The sequence below is a fragment of the Aythya ferina genome (assembly GCF_964211825.1).
Source record: "Aythya ferina genome assembly, chromosome: 2".
NCBI lineage: Eukaryota > Metazoa > Chordata > Aves > Anseriformes > Anatidae > Aythya > Aythya ferina.
Window position 1 is genome coordinate 146,968,005 of NC_140297.1, and position 24,969 is coordinate 146,992,973.

A 24,969-nucleotide genomic window follows, 5' to 3' on the forward strand; every position below is an offset into this window, starting at 1 on the left:
TTTGTGCAAGCCCCAGGAGAAACCATCAGACGAGCATGCTGGAAATACATCCATAGGCATCATTAATGCACATCTGGCTGATGAAGACGTACAGTTTATACGAACTGCAATTTGGAAAGCCTCCTTGTCCAAACAGCTAGTCCCACAAGACACCATTTGCTCAGGAAAAATAGGACTGGGGGAATATGCTGAATGTCCAGCACAAGAAGTCACACACAGCCAACAGCTACTCTGGGACAAAAAGAAAAACTTGATGCTTGTTTGAATAATTTGCACTGTCAGCATTTGGAGCACGGATACAGCTGGAGGCTGCGGGAGAGGAGCTGGGTAGTGAGAGACCAAAGGAGACACCAGCTAGTGGGCTTGGGCCTAAGGGCACCATGCCGAGATGATGTTGGGACTCTCAGATGTCTCCAGAGACAAGCAAGTGGGTGGCTGCAAAGGCAAGAACATGATAAGAATGAGAGTGCTGAATTGGGATACCCTGGGAAAAATATATATATCAGGCACTTTCTATAATTTCTTTCTTCTTCTGTCACAATTATACTGAGAGTGCAGACTACCAGCCATAATAAGCCACCATGTAAAACGCAGGGAAAGCTATTTCAACAATCTTCACGTCAAAACAGAGAAGATGAAACAAGTTCTATGGTGTTTAAAGGAGCAACATTTCTGAAAAGAAGGTCAAACAGAAAACTTGGGAAAGGTAGAGAACATATGATGTAATACCCCTGCCAGGCTCAAGAAATGGAACTGCAGGACTCACTGCAAAAGGACAACAACAAAAAACAAGCTTTAAGCCCCCAAATATACATTGAACTATCACACTTCATCTGATTTAGCTATCAGGTGACAAAGCTTGTAAAGTTTACCATGTTCTCATATTATGGGAAAGGGATGTGACTGAGTTATGCAGGCAATGTGGGTCCTGACAGTATCTGTACTGTAAGGGAACGTCACAATGCCATTCTGAAATCCAGAGTTTTACTAATCACATTGTTACCTCTGTGAACATGCAGAGGACAACCTATGGCAAACCACTTAAGTTGGTTACTACTTGCATTAAACTCAGGAGCCATGGCGCTTACCCTGCATCTTTCAGCCTTAGCAGAAGGTGCCAACAACATATAGCAAACACAGACAAGCTTGCACAGGGGATATACAGAGAGTGAAGGAGAAAAGAAGCAATCAGGGAGGCTTCCACATTGATCTCCTGTGGTTCTTCTCCTGCCTGCAGCACCAAAGGGCTGTGTGACAGGCGCACGTAATGGCAGGGTGGTTATAATTGCTCCATTGACAGCTTGCCCTCCGTCCAGAAAACTGCTGCATACAGACTCTTCTGAGCAAAGGCCTGGAGTACTGACCTGTGCTCCAAGCTTGGGGCTCCCATCTGACTTAATTTATGCCATCCTATCTAGCAGTGCTGTGGATGGCCTTGCTTTCCTGTAAATTGCTGCCTTCGCAGATCATGGAGATACTTGTTTGGGTGGGGAAACCAACAGCATGGCAAAACAAAACAAAACCAAACAAAACCAAAACAAAAACCACACACACACAAAGCAAATCCCCACTCCACCTCACCTCATCACAGTCCTTAAATGTTTCCTTTGGCCTATAAATGCAATCTTTGTTGAATTAAACCCCTCCCAGTTTTACCATCTGTGTTGGCCACAAACAAGCTAAAGAAGTTACGTGTTGTGCTGCTCTCTGTCACAGCCTGGTAACAGCAAAATCGTGCCTTGCCTGTTTATTGTTGGCAAAGGTTCCAGAAAGTCCTATTATTTCTCCTTCTATCCGCACATAAACACTGACTGGGACAGGACTGAGAACGAAAGTCCTTTCCTGCTTAACACATTTCCCCCAAGCCCATCTGTCACCCTCAAAGCAGCATCGAAGCATGGCTGCTAAGAAATACTGTGAGGGGACCTGGGAGCGAGCGTGCTCTTCTTTATTCAAGGAAAACAGATGATGGTCCAGGAATTCCACCAGTTCTGTTTATTTTAAAATACAGTGATTCAAATTGCCTTGCAGGCACCGACTTACAGAAAATTGTTTGAAAGAAAACAACAGTTTTCCTCTTGCCTCACTACTGAGGATTTTTGCTTTCTTGACGGAACAGAGCCATGCAGACTTCAGAGCTGCGCACAGTTTGAGTTGGAACCTCTTAAAATATAATAAAATCATAAGCCATTATTATTGTGAACATGACACTGACCTAGTTACTCTTTAAAGAGTTTTAATTACAAATTTAGTTTAAACCTCTCTTGACTAGATTACATATAGACATATGCTCTGTGTTATTATTATTATTATTTTTTTTTTTGGTAGCTTGTCTACAACCCCATGTAGGAAGAAAGAAGAAAAGGATTTGATACTGTGTCATAGTTGGCAGAGGCTGAAGCATCCTAAGACACTGGTTGAACCGATGCCACGGAAATTGAAATGGATGCGAAAGATGGACGGCCTGATCTGGACTCCTTCCAGATGAAAGCACTTGGACCAAACTGAAGACACACAAGACAGCTTAACCATTTTATTTTAGAAAGCAAAATGTTTATTCATCTTCTCCTCATCCAAACAAACAAACAAAAAAATGTTCCTTATCTGAAAGGAGGAGATTCCTTTGTCTGGGAGTGAAAAATCAGACTTAGATGGCTCCACAAATTGGCACTGGAGAACGTGAGGCCTCCTAGCAACATTCTCCAGCACCCTCCGCACGCAGACTTGGCTCTGCATTTCCCCTGCCTACTGTAAGCGGCAGTCACACACTGCGGTATATGACGGTATCTGGAGTCTGTGTCTGGCAGCCCTGAATAGTAGGTGGTCTGAACCGCTCACTGCTCTCGGGAACTTAAGATGCCATCAGATTTGGAGCAGCAAGTTAAGCAGTGTGAACAGAGCTCTTGGGCATACAATCAAAAGAGGAAAACATTATCCTTTGTGCTCAGCTCTTGAACAGTTCTTGCATCATTTCCTTAATGTACAGTAAACCGAGATGCAAGCCCTCACATAAGCCCTTAGAAACTCTCTGGGGGCTGCTTTTCCCAAGCGTTGTCTAGCCAGACACAGTGGGATATTCTTTTCCTGTCTGAAAATATCTCCCTCATTTTTATGAGCAATTTTTTTTCAATCAGTTCAAGAAACCACTTTTGTATTTTTGATGTTCAGATTTTGTTAAAATACTTTGTAATTATTTACAATGTGCTTTGGCTAAAGGAGCATGTTGTAAAGAGTGTTTAGCCAGCAAAAAGCTTCAGTGTGGGGAAGAGTGGTGTTTCTCCTCATTAACCTGTTTCTGAGGAAAAAAAAAAAGCCTTCTGCAGCAAAATGCCTCTGACAGCAAGTTTGTACGGTTCTGAGTGTTCCTTGACTGCTTTAACAAAAGGTGTGTATTATGAGTCAATTCTTTTCTTTTTTATTTAATTTTTTTTTTAAACAGCGTTACAAATGCAATGCATTTTGTACAAAAGATCATTCATGACATCAGTTTTAATACAGCACAACTACAGTAAATGCCCTCTTCGGCATTTTCAGGCACTTATTGTCAAAATCGTTCTGAGTCTTAGGTAAGACCTCAATTGCAAAAAGAAATACTTTGACACTAATTTTGCTTATGAAGAAATTTGCTTTTTACTATAAAGACAGACAATAAGCAGTAGGTACTGTATAGTCTATTCATACCTATTGGTCCTCACAACCCCTGCCCAGTTTCTTCTATAGGGTGTTTCTTTTTTCTTGCACAGAAAGCATTGTCTGCTCTTTGAAACTGTACTGACTATGTTAGTGTAGCATAAGCAGAGAGGGTAGACAACACAGAAGTGTTTTATATCCATGTAAGTACTGGGGTAGAGGAAGGTGTCTATCCTATTTTGTTTCTCTGTTAACAAGAGTACCAATGCAAGATGTAGTGATATAGATGCATAAAATTAATGTAGGTGTGTCTATGTCCAGATATACCATCTATAAACACACAACTGATAATTTATCAGTGTGACCTATCAAAATGGTATGAGCAAACCCTTGCCAGCATTAGAGAGAGAGAGAGAGAGAGAGCTGGGGCTGGTCAGCCTGGAGAAGAGAAGGCTCCGGGGTGACTTCATTGCAACTTTTTACTACTTGAAGGGGACTGATAAAAAAGTTGGGGAGAAACTCTTTGCTCAATCAGATAATGACAGGACAAGGGGGGATGGTTTTAAACTAAAAGAGGGGAGATTTAGATTAGAAGTTAGGAGGAAATTCTTCACTCAGAGGGTGGGATGAGGTAAAGTCTGTGGTTCTTGTCTACCTAGATTTTAGTGAAGTGTTTTGACGCTGGAGAAGAGGAGGCTCAGGGGAGACCTTATTGCTCTCTGCAGCTACCTGAAAGGAAGGTGTGGGGAGCTGGGGGTTGGCCTCTTCTCACAGTGATAGGACCAGAGGGAATGGCCTCAAGTTGCACCACGGGAGGATCAGGTTGGAAATGAGGAGACATTTCTGCTCAGAAAAGACTTTTCAGTCAGGCACTGGGACGGGTTGCCCAGGGAGGTGGTGGAGTCCCCATCCCTGGGGGTGTTCAAGGAGAGGTTGGACGTGGTGCTTGGGGACATGGCTTAGTGGGTGACATTGGTGGTAGCAGGGTTGTTGGACCAGATGGTCTTGGAGGTCTTTTCCAGCCTCAATGATTCTGTGATTCTCTGAGGCTCTGGCACAGGCTGCCCAGAGAAGCTGTGGATGCCCCATCCCTGGAGGTGCTCAAGGCCAGGCTGGATGGGGCTTTGGGCAGCCTGGGCTGGTGGAGGTGTCCCTGCCCATGGCAGAGGCTGGAACCGGGCGGTCTGTGAGGTGTCTCCCAGCCCGAGCCATTTTGTGACTCTGGTGCTGGACGTGCGAAGGCTCTGACCCAACTTTCCAACCCCAAAAACTGAGCTGTGAGGCTCCGGGCGGGCACACATGGGTTACGATTTATTTCTAAAATCCGGACAAATACAAAAACTGCCCCCAAAACTGCCCCAAAAACCACGAGGAGCGCCCGCAGCGCCGCCCCCTGCCCCACCCGGGGCACTCGGCCCCCCCCTCAGCGCCCCCTCAGCCCAACGGCCGCCACCCGCCCCTCGCCCGGCCCCCCCCTTTGTCGTCACTTCCTTTGCGCTTCCGGGTCCCGCCGAACGCTTCCGGCTGCGCGTTGCCAGGGCAACGCGGCCTCGGCGGGCCCCGCGCTGTGTGTGCGGCCTGGCCGCGGGCGGGGCGGCGGGGGGGAGCCCTGAGGCTTGTTATGACAGGATTAATTAATAACTGAACCGTTCCGTCTTAATTTTAAGCAGTGGGACGGGCCGGCCGGCCGAGATGTCAACCCCGCCATTGGCCGGGGCAGCGATGCCCCCCGGGGCCTTCTCCGGGGCGCAGGCCCAGGCGGCTCGGGAGGTGAACACGGCGTCGCTGTGCCGCATCGGGCAGGAGACGGTGCAGGACATCGTGTTCCGAACCATGGAGATCTTCCAGCTCCTCAGGAACATGCAGGTCAGGCGGCTGCTGCCGGGGTCGCGTGGTTTAGGGGTCCTCAGTTCCCTTCCTACCAAGTGTGTGTGCTTGGAGATAGCTAAGGGTATTAACATACATAACTAGATCGCAGCGGGGTTCAGGTTGGAAATGAGGAGACATTTCTGCTCAGAAAGAGCAGTCGGGCACTGGGACAGGTTGCCCAGGGAGGTGGTGGAGTCCCCGTCCCTGGGGGTGTTCAAGGAAAGGTTGGACGTGGTGCTCGGGGACATGGCTTAGTGGTGACATTGGTGGTAGGGGATGGTTGGAGCAGGTGATCTTGGAGAGCTGTTCTAACCCTAATGATTCTACAATCATAGCACTTTGAAAAGAGAGTGGTGGTTGGAGCAGTGTGTGCTGCTCTGAGCACATTTATTTGCCACTGTATATTGAAGGAACATGGAGAATGTTCAGAAATGTTTCTTATTTTTGCCCCTAGTAAATGTGCTCTAAATACACTTAGTGTTTGTGTTTTCCTTTAAAAACAGAAAAGCATATTTATATGCCATTTACTTTTCTGTGTTTTTATTAACCTCTGGGGAGTCATTTTAGAGGAATTGTCATTGATCAGTGATTTCATTCGTCTATAATGTTTTCCACTTAAAACTTTGTGACATTCTTTTTGTTATTAAAGTGGACGAAACCCTTATTGTGGTTACTTACTGAGAAAACGTACAAACATGTCATGTTTCTCTGTTGAAAGCAGAAGTGCTTGCACTCAGCCTCAGAGATAAATGTGCAAGTGATCACTGCTGTTCCCTATGTATCTTCATGTCTTTGGAAGTTTCCTTTTGTAATTATTTTAGGTACACATAAGTATTTGCTTTGATTGTTTGAATTGTGACCAGATATTGAATTGTTTCTTCACACAGAGTGTAATACTCAGGTAACAACAATGCTTAAATATTTTGAAGGCAGTCATTTAAAGTTCCAGGGGGCCTGATAGTGACCAAAATGAAGAATACATGAAGCTCTTTGAGAACAGTGATTTGGTACGTGAGATGTGCAGACAAAATACAGAACTGTACCAAAGAAAAACAAGAGAAATTTCAGTCATTTTTATGGGAATAATGTGATTATCTTATTTTAAAATGTACAAAAAAAACCTCAAATTTATTTTCAGTTTATTTAACTTCTATGAGAGAAACTTAAATGTTTTAAATGTTTTTGGGTTTTGTTTCCTTTAAGTTACCAAATGGTGTTACTTATCACACTGGAACGTATCAAGACAGACTGGGAAAGCTGCAGGAACACCTCCGCCAGCTATCCATCCTCTTCAGGAAACTGAGATTAGTCTATGACAAATGTAATGAAAACTGTGCTGGGCTCGATCCCGTTCCCATCGAAGTAAGTACCTTTCTGTATGTACAAATAACAACTCAGAGTCACCGCGCTGTGTTTCGCATGTCATCCCTTCTCATGGGTTGCAGCAGGCTTGGAGCAAACAGGTTTGAAGTGAGACTGGAATTCTTCCGTGGACTGAACTCTGTTTATTGTTAGGAGCTGTTTGAAAGATGGAGATGTCAGTGTGAAAGTTCCAGCAATTCTTACCAGTTGGAAGTGGTACAATTTTGAAATCAAATTTCATTTAAAATTGTAGCCTTTTCCCTCAGGCCTCTTTGTCCATTCACAGATTTGTTTCCCCTTGGAAAAAAAGGGTCAAAATGTTTTTTTTAAGAGGTTGGTTTAGTCTGCTTTAAGCCCTCACCTGCTTTCCTGGTGGCCCGAGTAATGAGGATTATTTTTCCCTTGCTCTGCCCATCAGCCTGTGTCTTCACAGTTTCCTCACCTAGCTATCATTAACCTTCTGAGCCAATGTGAACTAGATCTGAAAGTGCTGTGGTGGTGGAAAAGTTAACAGCATAATGCGTAAGTAGGATTGGGCAAAGGTTTTTCCTAATAAAAATGCTTTTCCTAGTAAAATCAGAATTTGTTCCCCCCCCCGGCATAAGATGTTTATGGTTCCTAGTAATACTCTTAAAGCCTGTTTTATGATCTGAGTTCTTACAGCTCTTTATCAGCCAAAACTGTGAATTCCTTTAATTGCTGGCCCCTGGACTTAGAGGCTACTCTATTGACTTCTGATCGCCAACTGAGTTTCAATCGTTTAAACTTCATGTTTTGTATTTGAGTCCCTTCACTACATACCCTATTATTAATAATGTCCATAATTAAGTCCATTCTGTGCAGACTGTTCTAGACTATCTCCTTGTCAGCGGTCACTGCTGTGTGTTTCAGAGAAACTATGGGGATACCTTACAACAAGTGAGGGAGTGAGATAACTTGTCCTTGAAAACTAACCAAATGAACAAAACCCCCCCACACCTTTTTCATGCTTTGTTAGAATTGACTTGTGTGCAAAAGCTTAATAGTTGTTATCCTCTTTAGAGGCTTTTGACCTGTCTTATTTTCACATGTGGTTGGGATATGCTGGGGTTGCTTTTTTCATTTTTTATTTTCCCCAATTACCAGGATGAAAAGGAATCTCCACAGAGAAAATGAGAAGTCCCTTTAAGCCTTTATGTTATAAGGTCTCGTAGATAACCTTATGCACAGCAGAGTTTTTCTATCAACAGTTGGACGACTTCTTTTTCCTTTTATCTACTTGGTCTTTGCTGCTCTGAAGCTAATGCCCGATTCCTCATGTTTTATGAGTTAGGGTGAATGAAAGTGTCACATCGTTTATCTTGATCTGATTTCTTAAATTTCTATTTCAGCTTTTAAGTGATAGTCTCAATCATATTGTTTAATGACTGACATTCTAACCTTATCTTTGAAGAATATCAACAAATTTCCTCTTTAATCAGTCAAATTATTTAATGGCTTTTCCCTTTCACTTAACTGATTCCTGACTCACTAGTGGAATAGATGTATGCTGCTCTTCCTTACTTTTTTTCCAGTTATTAACCTTCTTATGATACTACAGTGAACAAGACAATTATTCTGTGCCTCCCTGTCTAATTCTTTAGCAGTCAGTGTCTCACAATACTTATGTGCAATGCCTTTGTACTGATCCTTTTGTCCTGTAGTTTTGAACTTTTGTTTAACTTTTGTTGCTTACGCTCATGAGCGTAATATATAAATCCATGTTTCCTTGACCTGTCTTTTTCCTTTACATTTCCAATGTATCTTTGCATATGGTGGCACAGGACAAGGTGGAAGAGCTTTAAACTAGAAGAGGGTAGGTATAGATTAGGTATTAGGAGGAAGTTCTTCACTCAGAGGGTGGAGAGGCCGTGGCACAGGCTGTCCAGAGAAGCTGTGGATGCCCCATCCCTGGAGATGTTCAAGGCCAGGCTGGATGGGGCCTTGGGCAACCTGGGCTGGTGGGAGGTGTCCCCGCCTATGGCAGGGGGTTGGATCTGGGTGGGCTTTAAGGTCTCTTCCCACCCAAGCTGTTCTATGATATGCAGCTAATCAGTGTCAGTGTTTGTCACTGCACTTCTTCCTGAGTAGTCTATAATAACTGCAAAATTAGGTACCTGCTTCAACCATTGGTTTAAGGTATGTTACTGTAACTCTTATACGCTATGTGATAGCAGGCATATAGATTTTTCTGCACATTATCCATTTTACTGCAGATGGTGTGCAGGAGTTTGCTCTTTAATGTAGAGATCCCAAGGCAAGCCCTCTGTCCAGGCTATAAAACTTAGTTTTACGTTACACCTTTCACAACCTACATGAGGTATCTCCACCTTGAGAAACTACCTAAAACATTTGTTTGTTTTCTCTCTCGTTTATTTCCTATTTGCTTCTTGTTTATAGCAAGGAATTCTGTCCTTAGATTCTATCAATAAAATCAGTGCCTACTAATATTCCTTAGTCTATTATTATTGATATTAAAATGTTGTATTTCTTTCACTAATATGTGCTATTAGTTTAATAGGTACTCTTATCAACTTCCTTTTAGCCAGCATAACAAGTTACGAGATTACTGTGAAGCCGATCTCGTTACAGAATTCCCTCTCTAGAGAGAACTGTCTTATTTGCGTGTTAATTGTAGTTCTTTGTTTGAATTCCTAGCTTTTCTGGTAGATGGGAGGCTTTTAGGGGATAACATTCCGTCTGCTCTGGATGTATGTTATTTTTCCATAAGTGAGAGAAGGAGCTTTTTGCAAGAGTACATACTGGCTACACTACTTTTGCTTTATAGTATGGAGATGCAACAAGTTGTAAGCCTTTACCAAGTTTTCATGACACAGCTTAGTATGGTACTTTTTGTCCATTTTGAGGAGCTTAACGAGAATGGTCCGCAAAAAGCACGTGTAGAAGAGAATTCAATTTTCAGTGACTTATGTCAAAGTAAGTTTTCAGAATGCTGAAGGTCATAGCTGAAGGCTTCATAATACTACACCTCAACTTAAGCAACAAGTTCACATGTATTTGATGAGCAACCCATCCCCTGGCTTTTGGGCTAATGTCTTCTTGGTCATTTGCATGAATTACTTGTCTTTCGTTTGTCTGTAATACATACATATGTGAACAAGGGTGTAATTTTGCTGTCAATTTTAGCTTCTTTCAGTTCAGGACAGAAAAATCAACCTTCGACTGTAGACTTTGACTATGTATGTTACGTATAAAATGTTACAGCTTGTAATTATTTTTTGAATAAGATGCTAGCTTGGGAATGTTTTGACACAAAGCATGTGTTTGTTTTGTATCTAGTTCATTTACTGATCCTTCAGTTTTGTTGTTATGGAAAGGAATGTACATTAGTATTCATTTAAAAATCCTTTATCAAAGGTTGGCTTTGTAGAACCTTACAAAAAAGACAGTGTGTTATGTGCTTGAGGAGATCCCAGTGGAAAATCCGTACGGAGAAACTCCTATTAGGTAACTGTGAGCCTGGTTTCAAGAACAGCCAAGCAGACACCCACTAAAACATCAAGTCATAATTCGGGTATTAACTGAGTAGTTAATCTCCATGTGTAAAGCCAGTCATAAATTATGTTTTCTACATCACTGAAATACTTGATAGTAATGATAAGTTCATCTTTGTGTTATTTCATGGTGCAGAACAGTAAATTTTAAAAAGGAAGTCTATAGAGTTCAAGAATACAAATATCATCTGTGATTAACATCTTAAAAAGCTCACACTGGGTTATGCCTGCACTTGAGAGATGACTTAGGTCTAGGCCTTTGGTTTGGAGGTGATGAAGAAAGATTTTCTCCATTCCTTTCCTTTCAGGAAGTTTGAGCCTTTGGAGAAAATATTAGTAATTTATACATCTCCGGTTTTCATTTTTTTTCTCTCATCCTTTTTCCCCCCCCACTTTTTTTTTTTTTTTTTTTTTTCTTAAAGCTGATGTTTCTTGTCTTCGCAGCAACTAATTCCATATGTTGAAGAAGATGGCTCCAAGCACGATGATCGTGGTGCCGCTAGTCAGCTTCGTTTTGCTAGTGAAGAGAGAAGGGAAATCATGGAGGTAAATAAGGTAAGAAAATTGAAATTGATTTAGATAAAACAGAAAATGTCACTGTCATTGGAAAGCTTGGATTTCTAGACTGGATTTCTAGACTAAAGGCTGCATGCGTGATGACTAGCATAAAACTTCTTGCATATAACTTTCAGAATTACCAGTGGTAAACAGATTATTTTAGCTATAGCTCTGGCTGTAGATTTTAGATAACAGCTTTAACTTGTGACTCTTTTTAAAACAATACACCATTTCAGAAGACTATATATATTGAGGTTATGGTTAGCCCACTAGATGTTGGTAGTTCAGATCGTAGAATCACAGAATGGCTCAGGTTAGAAGGGATCTTAAAGACCACCCAGTTCCACCCCCTCATCATGGGCAGGGACACCTCCTACCAACCCAGGTTGCCCAAAGCCCCATCCAGCCTGGCCCTGAGCACCTCCAGGGACGGGGCATCCACAGCTTCTCTGGGCAGCCTGTGGCACGACCTCACCAGCTTCATGGAGTTAGAGTTAAGGTGCCTGTTGAACTTACTTCACTCCAAAACTTGTATTGTGCAAGTGCATGAAAATGATTATTAAACATCAGATATGAAAATATTATTACAATATGTGTTGGTAGAGAATTTTCAGGGCTACTTTTTATATTTTGTCAGTTCAGGAAAGAACGTTTCTTTTGTTAAGTACAACATTCATTGAATCTTGACACATTCAGAAAAAAATGTGCCATAAATGAGAAAGATGCTGTTAAATTTTCATTTTGAATGGCAATTTACATTTGAGTACAATTACTAAAGATGAATTCAAATCTAAAAATAAATATTCTATAGTAAATGCTAATATAATATTGAGATTAAAAATAAGTAGCATTACCAGACCACAATATTGAGCAGTGTTCCTTCAGTCTGTAAAGTACAAAGACAGGATTTTCTAAATATTTGCGTAGCTGTAATAATCTGTAAATGCTTGTTAAAAAGCAGGCATAATCTACAAAAACAACAGAAGAAAGGAAGTGAATGTCTAAAATAAATCTTCTTGCAGAGAATAATTGGTGGATTTTTGTCTTTTAAAATATTTCCAATATTTTCATTTGTCTTCAACAATTAGAGATGTACCATTTTTTTTTTTTATAACTTGTTCAGAAAAATTCATGCATATGGTACAAGCAAAAATGGGGACTGTGAATTAGAGAAAAGCAGTTGTCAGCTTCGCTGTTGTATTCTTTCTGCTGGGTGCTGATGTAGCAAGGTTGTATATATTATATTGTATGTAATGTTATACTGTGAATTTATGCACATTCATTTGCAATATTTAAGTGCTAATAAGTTTAACTGTCCATATTTGCTGTGTTTTTGATAGTTTTATGACATGTTTTTGCCCTTGTTGTTGTACTTGTATGCTAATGTGTTTTTAAACCTCCTTGGTGTGATCTTGTGAAAAGAATTTCATAAATGTTTATGATGAGCTTTAAATCTTGAAAAGGTTGATGGGGTTACAGGAGCATTAGTGGCAAATCTGCGATTAAGAATGTATTCAAACAGGCACTTAAATCTGGTCTGAAATCCTCTATTTACACTTTAATGCCTCACATTAAATGCCTAACACCGGATTTTCAACAGTAAATTTTCAGAAGATAGTTGAACTTTCTGTGGTGTTTTTGTAGACAAATAGTATGTGCTGCAACAGAAATTTAAAGTGCTTGTTTTTGAAACTGCACTGATTTCACCAATTTTTTTTTCTTTATTTTGTGTTTCTCCAATTTCCAAGACCAAATTTTAGTCCATTACAGAAGAGGAAGTGTTTTACTTTTCACGACTAGAAAGGAAACAATTCATATTTTTGCAAAGAAAATGTGGTAGGATCAGGTTAATTGATCTAATTTCTGTCTCTGGCTGCTGGACTTAAATAGCCCTCTCTGTTTCTTAACAGGCAGGCACTCCTGACAGCTTTTCAGTCCCCTGCAATATGTGACATCCATCTCCAGCTCAGTTTTCCTTAGTTTCTTTCAGCAAAATTTCAGTAATATAAAATGTTGATGAAAATACTGTGACAGCGAAACAAGTGTGTCAGGTGAAGAAGCTTTTTATATTCTTCACCTACTGTCTTTTCTCCCTGAAGCTGCTTGTCCCGCTCTCGGCTCACCCTGGTTGCTGTGATAGGCAGTTGCCTTTTCAGTCTTTCATGCTGCTGGTATCAAAAAAGCATTATTGCCTAACCCATCTGAATTCTTGGACCTTCAGAGCACGGGCCGCTTAATTTTGTCCTTCTTGCTTTGACTTCCCAGCCCGTCTGATCTCTTTGGTGGCCCTGTGCGTGTATGAAAGACACTCCCCTGCAGTTGGAAGCACAAAGGACATGAGTAGATCATATAAAGCCTCGTGCTTCATGTGTTCTCACACAGAGACGTGCCTCCTTCCAGGAACCACTGACTTGAAACATAACAGCTCTGCTTTGCTCCAGCAGTTGTTCAGAGGAGGTGGGGGGATCATTGTGTGCTGCCTTTACTGGCTCCCTCCTGGGGCAGAAGAACCTGTTGATGCAGCAGTATTCTAAAATACTGCAGTAGCTTCTGATACCAGTCTGCTGTATAGTGACATCTTATTTATTCAGCTGCATTAGGCTTACATTTTAGGTCAGAAAGTTTAATGCCCCGGCCTTGGCTACGAAGTCCCTGTCCATTAATTAAAAATATAGATCAGTTTACGAGGTAATGAATTTCTGTCCTAGCAATTCAATAATATCCAGCAACCATAACTTTGAATGGAGCCTATTAGGCTTAAATCAAAAGGGACTTTTGCCATACAAGCAGTTACTAAACAGAATGCTTGTAAGTGTGCACCGCTATTAGAAGGAGAAAACAACACAAAACCAAAGCAAAACAAAAAGCTGTTCAGTCAGCACTAACTGGCTCTGCCTTTTGTGTGAAACAGTTCTTTCCTGTTCTTCCCAAAATTGTTGCTTATTCCTTTTATCGGTATTTGCTTTCCAGAGCTGTAAACTGATGAGATGTTTCACTCTTCTTTTCTATAATAAATAATTTACTGTTCCAGAACCAGATTAGTTGTTGCATTGGTCTACTAATCCAAGTCCTGCAAGCTTTTATTGAAGATAATTATTATTTGCAACAATTGGCAGGTGTTAAAAAAATTTACTCAATTGTCTTCGTATCTGTAGATAATCTTCTGCCTACAGTTGTAGGCAAGTACAGCATCATCTGTAATATTTTCAAGATGTCAGGCTCAGGTCCTGTAGTACATTTAAAAGGACTTAAAACAGAAAATCAAATCTCAGAATGCTGTAATCTCTGTTGCTGCATTTTCTTTACTGGTTGATTTTAGAAATGGAGCAAATACAGGTGTGTTTTTTTCAGATGCTGCAGGTCTGGTTTCAAATGAGCACATAGGAAAACCATTGCGTAATTAGTAGTCTCAGTACATTTGTCTGAAAATGAAAAAGATGTGAAAATAGTACTGACACATTGCAGGTAGCCCTTCTGAAAATAATCGGATTAGATACCCTTAATGAATCTTTGCTAAGTAGTTAACAGTGATCTTGCTAAGGGGGGAGGAGACAATTTACAGGCTTCTGAGTTAAGTTGTTATGAATTTACCTGAGGGCTTTTTTGGTAACAAAACTATTGTGCGCTGGAGCTGATGTTGTTTTGTGAAGTAGTCCTTAAAATAACAGCAATTCACAACTAGGCTTTCTTTTCAGGAAATAACTTTGCCTGAAAACTACTTTTTTTTTTTTTTCTTTTAATGCTGTGAACTTGCGTTCTTTTAAAGCTATCCTCACTGTATTTGCATGTATTTTTAATTTGTTTTGTATTTGTAGAATCCTTTTCACCCCAAATACAAATGCACAGCAAGAAACCCTTCAGTGAGAGAGGAAGAATTGTTTACTTGGGCACCTGCACATTAATCTGCACAGGGCACAATTCCATGCTGGTTTGGGCACGCAAACTGCCTGTCTGTAAGAATGGTATCCTAGAAGAATTTAGGCTCAGTGGGAGGTCTGGAGATTAGCTAATTCAACCCCCAGCTCAAAGCAGGGCCAGCTATTAGATACAGTTACTCTGGGGCATATCCAGTAGCATTATAAATACCTGTCCACTGCCCCTCATCCTTTTGCTGTGCACATCCAAGAAGAGTCTAGCTTTGTCTTTTCTATAATCTGCATTAAGTAGCTGAAGACAGCATCAAGGCCCCGCCTTAGCCTTCTCTGCTTGACACTGAACAAATATCAAGCTCAGCTTCTCATGCCGTGTGCGTATAAATCATCTTGGTGGCCTTCCACTCTTCTTTCTCCAGAATGTTAATGCCTTCTGTGTAGACCCAAATTTGACAATCATTCTGCAGAGCCAAAGAGAGGTGAATAAGTGATATAACATGTCCTGATACCTAGACTCTTTTTAGTATAGCGCAATGTTAGGCAAAAGGATCCACTGCTGAATCACATTCAGTGTGCCAGAAAGTTTAAAAAGGATCCTCAGACCAAAGCTGCTTTGTATTCAGTCAGCCCTCACCCTGTACTGTTGTTGTAGGAGTTTCTTCTTTTTCAGGTGTGGGGCGTTGCCCTTTGCTTTTGTTGAAGTTCCTGAGGAGCTGTGCATCAGCCTGCCCCTCCCACCTGTTGAGCTCCCTCTGAATCGGACATCCTAGCACTGAGCATATTGACCGCTTCCCCCAGTTGGGTATTGCCCACAAACTTGATACGGTGATTAGGTCGTTAAGTGTGAATAGGTAATTAATGAGAACATTAGGAGTACTGGCCCTGCTGTCAATCCTGAGAACCACCACGAGTAACTGACTGCCACTTGGACTTAACACTGCTGATCACAACACTTAGGAGTTCAGTAGTCTTGGTGGAAAACTGGCTCCCTTATAATCTACCTATCCAAACCACATCCCTCCAGTTTGGCTACAGTGATACTGTGAGAGTGCGTGTGTCAAAAGCCCTACTGATGTCTAAGCAAAGAAATTCCTTGCTCTCCCCTTGGCCACGTAACATTAGATAAAATAAAATTCGAGGAATTCTGGCTTATCCGTATTTATCCATAGTCTTCTTGTGACTTATTTTGATGTCTATAAGTTGGCATTACACATCCGTGTGGTTTTTCGTGATAAGAATGGGAGTGTAACACCAAGGAATGTAGTGGAGAAGCACCTCCTTGGGAACGGATAATTTCATTAAAAGTTACTTTGCTAAGGGTAAGCGTAACGAAATAAGGCCTCAGGCTTCATCGCTGAATAATGAATAATTACTGCAAAGGAAACATTCAACTATTTGAATGAACACTTCTCTATTCCTCTTTGAGCAACAGAGCAGTGGATACATTAATTTGCTGCCTGGCTTAGTGTGTGTAAAGTACTGAGCATGTAGTGGAGCACAGGCTGCCACTGGTGCCTCTGCCTTTTTCAGGCAGGTGAGCAGTCTCCTTCCACCCTGTATGGCTTGGAGAGAGGCAGAAAACTCAATCTCTCATTTCCGTAAGGATAAAACAGCTGTCTGTGAGCAGCCTATGATCAGGAAAAGCTGTAGTTAATGAACAATGAATATATTTAATTGTCCAGCAGTTACTGTTTCAGTAATTAATACTTTTTTAACCACTTTAAAAAAATAGCTGGATGTGCGAACTTGTTATGATGGAAAGCACGCCTTGGTATACCTTGAGTAGCCATAATTTACTGTCACCTGGCAGCTACAAGAGTTTGAGCAAAGTACTGATGCATTTTTCTCTATCACTTTTTTTCTGTTCTGTGCACGTAACATTGCAAGTCTTTTGACTATAAATCTGAAGAAAAAAAAAAAGTTTTCCCACCTCCTCACTTCAGAGATTGCATTATGAAGGAGTCATTTAAAAAAAGAACAGTATAAATTGCCAGGGCAGGCTGTACTTGTTCTCACCTATCATAAACATTGCTTCTATAAAAATTTCTTCTTTTTGACTTGCATGAAAAAGCAGAGGCTGTTGTCATCTTGATAAGACTTTCAACAATGATTTCATACAGTAATTTAATGGTCAGAAGTAGAGGAATACTCATGAAGAAGAAGAGGATACAAGTTCTCCCAATAGTAGGGTGGTATTCAACAAAGTAAACACACTTATTTCTAAATCTGAGAGTTATGCAAGTAAAGATATTACTATGATTAACATTTAATGCTCTGTTAAGTTGGATATACTTCTGGACACTGTTGCAGGTCTTGAACAGAGCAGATATAAAGTATAGCTGGCACAGAATGCATCAGAATGATTTTTTTGTTTGTTTGTTTAAGCAGAAGAGGTATCCTTAAAACGTAGGCACATACCTTTGATGTATTTTTACAAGCATCAGCTGGAATGTAATCTGACTCTTCCACAGTTTACACTATTGTCTTTGCTTGAAGAAGAGAATTTTAACAAATAGATTGAGTGCAGAATGACTCATGGTGATGTTTAGGTTTTAAAATCTGAAAGATAACCAAGCTTAATATGAGGAAAGAGATGGATCAGTGCGCAAAGGGAAGTTTTGATACATGTCTGATAGAAGGCTGCAGATTAGTCTAGCCAGCCCTGATTTCAAATGAAATGAAAGTGGACCAAAAATGAATTTAAGTCAAAAATTGATTTCAAAGTTGAAATTACTGTGTCCTGAATCCAAACCTGTATGAAACATGTCAAGTTGTTTATCGTGAGTTCCTTGAAAGATGGGTGTTGTCTGGATGTGTATGATGGTTCTCCCTCTTTGTTTCACTTACCACTTCTTGTGCTTACGTGTGTGTTTTTGCAATTGCCCTACCTGACCTGAGCCTCCTAAGGTCTGTTTGGTTGCTGAAGAGTGCAGTCCTTTCCAGGTGCCTCATGCTGGTACTAATATTTGCAGCGCCAGTCAAAGTGGAGAGGTAATCACACTGAAAATCAGTATCACCACAGAAACCCCCTCAGGACTGTTTTTTCAGGCAGATCACCTTTATGTTAGAGGGGGAACAACAGGGTCATAGGATATCCCAAGTTGGAAAGGACCCACAAGGATAATTGAGCTCAACTCCACGCAGGACCACCCAAAAATCAGACCCTGTGTCTGAGAGCGTTGTCCAAACACTTCTTGAACTCCGGCAGGCTCGGTGCTGTGACCACTGCCCTGGGCAGCCTGTCCCAGAGCCCAGACACTTCTCAGTGAAGAACCTTTTCTTGATATCCAATCTGAAATCTGCCTGTCAGATACAAGGTGAATTTAGATCAGTTAAACTCATTATAAACTGCCTCATACATTTCTTCTGTACCATCTTAAAACAGATAAAGACAGGAGCTGCGGTATATATGTAGGATGATGCACCTTTTCTTGTTTCATACAGCCATTAACCCTGAGAAGTGGTCCAGAGTTCAACTAAGTCATTTCAGGAGAAGGAGGAAAGAGTGGGAGACAACTTGCAAGCAATCTGTTCAAATAAAAATTTGTCTTCACCGCAGAAGCTTCTTACAGAACTTGCCTGATTCCTGAGAGGGCCATTTCACCTCTCTTCCCAAGGCTAATTTGAGATGTTCTCACTGGTTCAGCAAAACCTTAAGCAGAGGCCAGCACTGCCAGTGGCACAGAAGTTAGCAATTTTGTAGTAGTTTGTGGTGTGGATCCCGCTGTCGAAGACCGGTAACAAAGATCAGTAGATGCATTTCAGCTAGGGTACCGTGCTCTTTCCTCCTCCCCATTTATTCTTTCTACAGTCTTGCAGTCTAGACGTGGTGCTTCATCTTAGTTTTTTTTTTTTCCTGTCTCTGAAAAAAGTAGAATAGAAGAGCTAAGAAAATAAAGCACCAAATAAAAGGACCTAAAATTATCTTCATGCAGATACGGTGAAATTGTATACTACTTCTCTTTACAGACACTTTGAAAACAAATGAAATCCAATTTGAAGTTTCCCTTGTCTAGCACGGAGCAAAGATCAAGTAATTTACTATTTCCTAACAGTTGCACAAGAAATGAAAATAATTGTCTTACAGAATGAGTCTTCTGGGCGTAACTTATGTAAAGTTCATATCAGCATATCTACATAAAAATAGGTAAGAGTACAATTAGAAGGGGATGGAGAGAGAACACAATCTGCAATACCGAAGGTTAATGGTGCTTCTTTCTACCTGTGACTCAAATAATCATTGCTGATTGTTCAGCACTCATTTCTATTGATGAAGGCTTTGAAAAATAGTGAAATGATGTGCCCTCAGTATCGGTGAGTGGCAGCCTGCATTAAACCAGTGGTTTTGATGCAGCGTTCACTGATTTCTCTGAAACTGAATGTTAAGGATGGCAAACAGAAATATTTTTAAAAATGTCACGGGTATGAAAGTGCTTGTTTATCTCATCCCTCTCGTGCTTTCTGAAGCATCGATGTGTTATGTCATTGGCTTTAGAGGGAGACAAAATTCTGTCATTTGGATGTTGTCATAGGTACGTGCTTCTCAGTTGTCTTCTTGTCTTTAGGAGCTGGATTTGTGCTAGTGAAGTCTTGAATTAGCAACTAGAAAAGAAGGATTAGATAAATGCACGGTTACCTTTAAAATAGTTGTTAGTCTGTCAAATGCTTGGTTAGAACTCCCAAATTAGTGCACGTGAACTGACCTACATCTGTCTTACCTGCTTCTCAGGAGTCTGAAATTGAATGTAGTCTCTGTTTGCTTCCAGGGAACATGTTCACCAAAGTCAGTGTTCAGGGATGTTCCCTTTCTCAATTACTGTTTTAGTGAAGACCATTTTTACAGGTCTGAAGTGAATAGGCTTCCTTTTTTTTCTTTTTTTCTGGACTTCTTTTCCATCTGACTACCCTGCCATCTCAAAACTATTGCTATGTTGTTCACATCAAAATTCAGGACTGATTTTCAGCCTACTGCTTTTTTTGTTGCCTTTTTTTTTTTTTTTTTTTTTTTTATGACCGTTACAGTTACTTTTATGACATTACTGATCCCAGTTATTCTTTTAATGTGTTGCCATTTGTGTAGTGCAGAAGAACAAAGTTATGTCAAACCTGAAACATTTTGAATGGTAGCAAGTCTTTCCAGCACTTTGGCTTTACTTGGAACTCTGGACTTCCCTTATGAATAAGTAGTTTGATCTCTGATGTGAGAAGGCTGACATCTTATCAAATTTGAATGAAATGAAGGGCCAAGGTTTGTTGTTAACAATACACAGTAACTTAGTTCTTGACAGCTTTGATTTGAGCAGGAAAATGAATAAATCAGACAATAAATATGTGTATTATAGCAGAACATGAAAGGTAAGGGAGATTCTGCAGTGCCTTAATGCGTTGATCTTTCTTCTGTAGAGACATAATTTTTATGTTCTGGTTACTCACCCAAATAAAGGTGAGTTTGCTGCTCTGTCAAATGCTTTTTCTGTTTCTAAAAGCCATTACCCAGTTTTAAAGAATTCAGAATTCAGCATATGTGGGAATACAGGATTGCTTAGCACATGAGGATTGACCCACATAGGTAGAAGGGCTAGAAAAGCTTGATTGGCTCTCTCTCTGCTTTGTGCTTTCTTCAGACTTTGACTGTTAATACCTCGCTTTTCTGAGCATGCAACTTACACAACATATATTAACATAAATTTCCCTGTTCCCTGACCTCTTTTGGTCTGAATTTTCAATTCCTTCTCCCTACGTAACGTGCTGTCTTTTTGACTTTGGTAAGAGAGTGCCAACCCCAACTTGTTGAAAGGATCGAGTGTTTTGATACTAAGACTGCTGTGAAAAGAAACAGCATTCCCTCTCTAGCGAAGTTCATTAGTCTTGCTTGTATTTTGAGATTGTACTTTAAAGATGATGTATTATCCCACCAACACTGCACACAGACAGCTGGGAAAAAAGATACATGTAGCATTTCATAACACTTTTTTTTTGTATTTCCGAGTGTACTATTTCAACTAATCACAAAAATCTTCTCATAAAATCTTCCCACAGAAACTGAAACAGAAGAACCAGCAGCTGAAGCAGATCATGGATCAGTTACGGAATCTCATTTGGGACATAAATGCCATGTTGGCAATGCGGAACTGAACAAAGAGAACGGAACTTTGTAATTGGAAAAGATACAAATTTGTTTGGATATGCTTAATTTTACTTTACAATTTTTTTCCTACAACCATATTGAAGCAATACGGTTGAAACATCTTCAACATTAAAATATTTTTTCTGTGATAAATGGTGTTGGCTTTGTTTTTACAAAAGATTCATGTTACAGCTTGTACCTGAGTGATTCGCTTAGGGTGAATATAATAAATTTTGTAATTTATGGTAATAATTTGGATTGCTATGCAAGTTGGGACTATATAAATGAAGTGTTTCAGGATGTTTTATAATACATTGAAATACACTGCTTTTAAAATCTGCATGCTGCTCTGCAGTGCAAACCACATCTCCAGAGAGGAAAAGAGAAAATAGAGAATAGAGAAATACAATAGAGAAAAATAGCTCCAGTAAGCTACAGGACTGAAATAAGTGATCAAATATTAGGATGGTCTGTGTTTTTCTGTTGTAGGAACAGAAATTATAGGCTACTATGCCTCCTAAATTCATCTTATCCCATAGCCTGTTACTGCATGCTTCTGGTATTGGGTGCATTGGAGCAAAATTCAAAAGCTACGTAAAACTACCCTGATTTTCTCATGGATATAATTAAGTCATTTTAAATGAAGCCTGTATATAGTCTCAAACCTTAACTTCTTCTGTATGTTACCATTTCTTGAGTACTGCTCCTAATATTGTCAGGTCTAATATTCATATGGCATTCTGTGTGGTTGGAATGCATTAGTTTACTAAATTACACTGAGTAAAATTTTCATTAATCCTTTTCCTATGTCTTCCAGTCCCCAGAAACATTGACATGTACATGCAGTTCATTATCTTCAGTTAGTCATCAGCCATCATCTTTCTTCGTACTGCCTTTGGTATTCCTCACGGTTTCCACTAGCCTAGAATATATTCTTATTTTCTATTATCCATAGATGCTGCAAGTGGACTATGTATCTCTTTTTAAGGATAAATAAATATCTAAAATAATGCTGTTTCAATACAGATCCTTAGAACTCTTGATTGTTAATATTTGTCAGGTTGAAAACTAACCATCCTTGTGACTTGCCTCGTATATTTTACTTCTGAACTCTCATTCCATGCCCATTTATATTCCTTAATAGTTTTATGTGGAAGATTTGCTCAGAACCTTTTAAAGAGTCCAGTGTTATCCTTTTGCAAGATATATGAGTTTTTGAAACTGAATTCTCATTGATTAGAGATGCATGGTTTAAAAAAAAAAAAAAAAAAAAAAAAGACTGGTTTGTTGTTCTATTGGTCTTTTGTTTTTATTTTATTTTTTAATAATTGCAGCCCATTTGTCTGGTCCTTGAGGTAAAAATCACTGGTAGGTAACAGATCTGATCAGCTATTAATAGCTCTGATCACCTGGTTAACAATGCATGACTTTTTCCTTAAGTTAGGTAAAATGTAGTTGTCTTATTTTTCCTTTTGAAGACTTTAGACCTAAAAGAAGAATGGATACGTACATACTTAGAAAACATTTTGGTCAATTACCTGATGTTGAATGTGATAGATACCTGTGACAATTTCTAGATCTAACTAGGTCTCAAAACACCCAGCAGGTAAGGTCTGTCACTTTTCTTGCACATCACAAATGGAAGAGTGGTTAGCCTATGCAGTGGCAAAGCCAGCAGCAGAACTGTTCATTTGCCATTTAGAGATTGTCCACTGCAGCATTTTTGTTGATAAGGAATGATGGTTGATTTCTTCGTCCACGGGAGTCATCGTTATTTTATAAGTAAAGACAAAACGGATTAACTTTTTGAAGAAAGCCTTTAAAAAGGAGATGAAGGCTGCTAGTAGAGATCTTTTGGGTTTGTTTGCCTATAAATGTAGGCACAGTTTTGTATTTGCAAGGTATAGTTTCATCTTTCAATTTATGTAGGTATAAGCATGCATCCAGCCTAAGAAATATTTCAGGTGGGTTTTGGAATGGAACCAACATTTTAATTGTGAGGTAAAATTCTCAGTAGTTAGCATTTTGGTATAGTTTTGGAATAATTATGGAAAATGGAGATTAGTCTGTCCCTTCCTCTACTGCCTGTTTAATATCCACGTCTTCTCATTAAATCTTTCCAAAATTTTTTATTGCATTAAAAAATATGCTTTTTTAATTACATGTAAATGGTCCAGAAGTCACCTAAACTGTGGACGAGAGTGCAAATACGGCAAGTAGATGTCAGGCTGATACAATATTCAGCTTCCTCTGTGCAGCTGCTGGCAGTAGCCAAGGTTTATACTACAATTTTTCATCTGGGAGAGAGGAGAAAACACTTTAAACCACTACCAGAATAGATAGTGCAGTAGCTAAATTGCAAAGTGTAGGAATTGACAGAATTGTAAATTATCACAGGAAATACTGTCAAAATGGGAACTTTGCAAGGTATAAAACCAAAACCATACACTTTGACTTACACAGATGAAAGTAAGGGTAGTGTCTATAATTCATGTGCTACCACATCCATGAGTAAGTATAGGATTTGGTCAAGAAGATGACAGGTTTAGGAAAAGGGGCAGTACTTCAACTGTGGAACACTTTTGAAGAAATGACTGGGCATCAACGTGCTGAAAATTAATGTTTTATTTAATGCTAACTGATGGTTAATGAAATGGCACCAACTGTAGTATTTACAAATACCAGCAAAGCAATAACAACAGATTTTTTTAATGTTTTACTTGTATATCATTGACTATTTCTCGTGTTTCAGATTAGGCAGAAGCTGGATTAATGTTAAGGCAGTCCTGGGAGCAGAGACCAAAACCTAGAGTGGTTCTGTTGGTGGAATATAAAAATGTTTGAGGGGTTGGATGGGGTTTCCAGGGCCCAGAAAGGAATAGGGACAGTGGAGGTGGGATGTTGAGGACTTTGTAGCATGTTTGTAGGAGTACCCTCAGTGAACACAGACTCAAACCGTTAATCCTGCATCTTTATAGATAATATAACAGATACTGAGTGTTCAGCTCAGTAAGTGAATTGAACTCAGCACGACAACACAAAGATGCCTGCTAGGTGGTATGCAAAGGTCCAAGGTTTATTTACATGAAAAAGGCTCTGCAGAGCAGATTTATGCAGCATTCAGGAAAGATGCAAAGAGTTTACCTTTCCTCTTGACTTCCACAGAGGCAGCAAGGCCACATCCAGAGTGCTTTAATAAACCATGTCCGTTTTTGTTGTCCTGTAGAAAAACCTGCCCTGATCATAGTATTTCTTACTGACAGAAGAATTGGAGCCTGTGTACAAGTGCTGCTTAAATTGCTCACTGTAAATAATGGATTTAGGTGGAGACGGTCAGGGATTCTGGTTTCATAAGAACCAAGATTTCATTGCCATGCTAGATGGCTTTGAAATAAAAGGTATTTTTTTTCTGAGTTGGAGGTTATTCTATTCTTATGCATAAATATAGCAAGCTGGCTGATGTGCATTGATGGGTATTAATGAAAGTGACAATAGGTTGTATACCAATGCCAGTTTTTATTTAAGAAAATGTAATGGATAGCTGGATGTAATGTAAGAGTTAAAGTTTCACTATACTGCCTTTATTTCATCCTGTTAAATCTAGCTTCTGTGTAAATTTTAAGTTTTTTTTTTTCCTCACTTTGCATGGGGAAAGCATTCTAGTAGCTGTTACAACACTACCATGAGCCGTGAGTATTGTATGTACTGATGTGAATGTAGTCAGAATAAATGTTTTACAGGGCTTTTCACTGGACGAGGTCCAGTAAATATAGACATATTTGATGCAAATAAGCAGAGGCACATTTTTTGTGTGTGCACTTAACACCAGGAGCATCTCAGCTCATCATATGCTGTGACGTTCAGCTACCTATTTGCTTAGACTTCTGCTTTTATACATACCCCTAGCAGCTGATATCTGATAGTCAATGCTGAGGTTGTATAAACCCAGTGCTATTCTGCCCAAATCCTCTAAGAGGACTGATCTGCTAGTCCCTCTCCCGCCCCTTGTGCTCTCACC

At 40.0% G+C, this 24,969-nt stretch overlaps 1 protein-coding gene across 1 annotated transcript; it reads left to right on the forward strand.

The window, feature by feature from the left end:
- Window positions 1-5,188: 5,188 nt before the first annotated feature.
- Window positions 5,189-21,104, forward strand: MED30 (mediator complex subunit 30). Its single transcript, XM_084511204.1, has 4 exons — window positions 5,189-5,496; window positions 6,703-6,861; window positions 10,839-10,949; window positions 20,864-21,104. Exons 1-4 carry the CDS (start codon window positions 5,323-5,325, stop codon window positions 20,957-20,959), a joined length of 540 nt encoding a protein of 179 aa, XP_084367330.1. The 5' UTR covers window positions 5,189-5,322; the 3' UTR covers window positions 20,960-21,104.
- The last annotated feature ends 3,865 nt before the right edge of the window (window positions 21,105-24,969 follow it).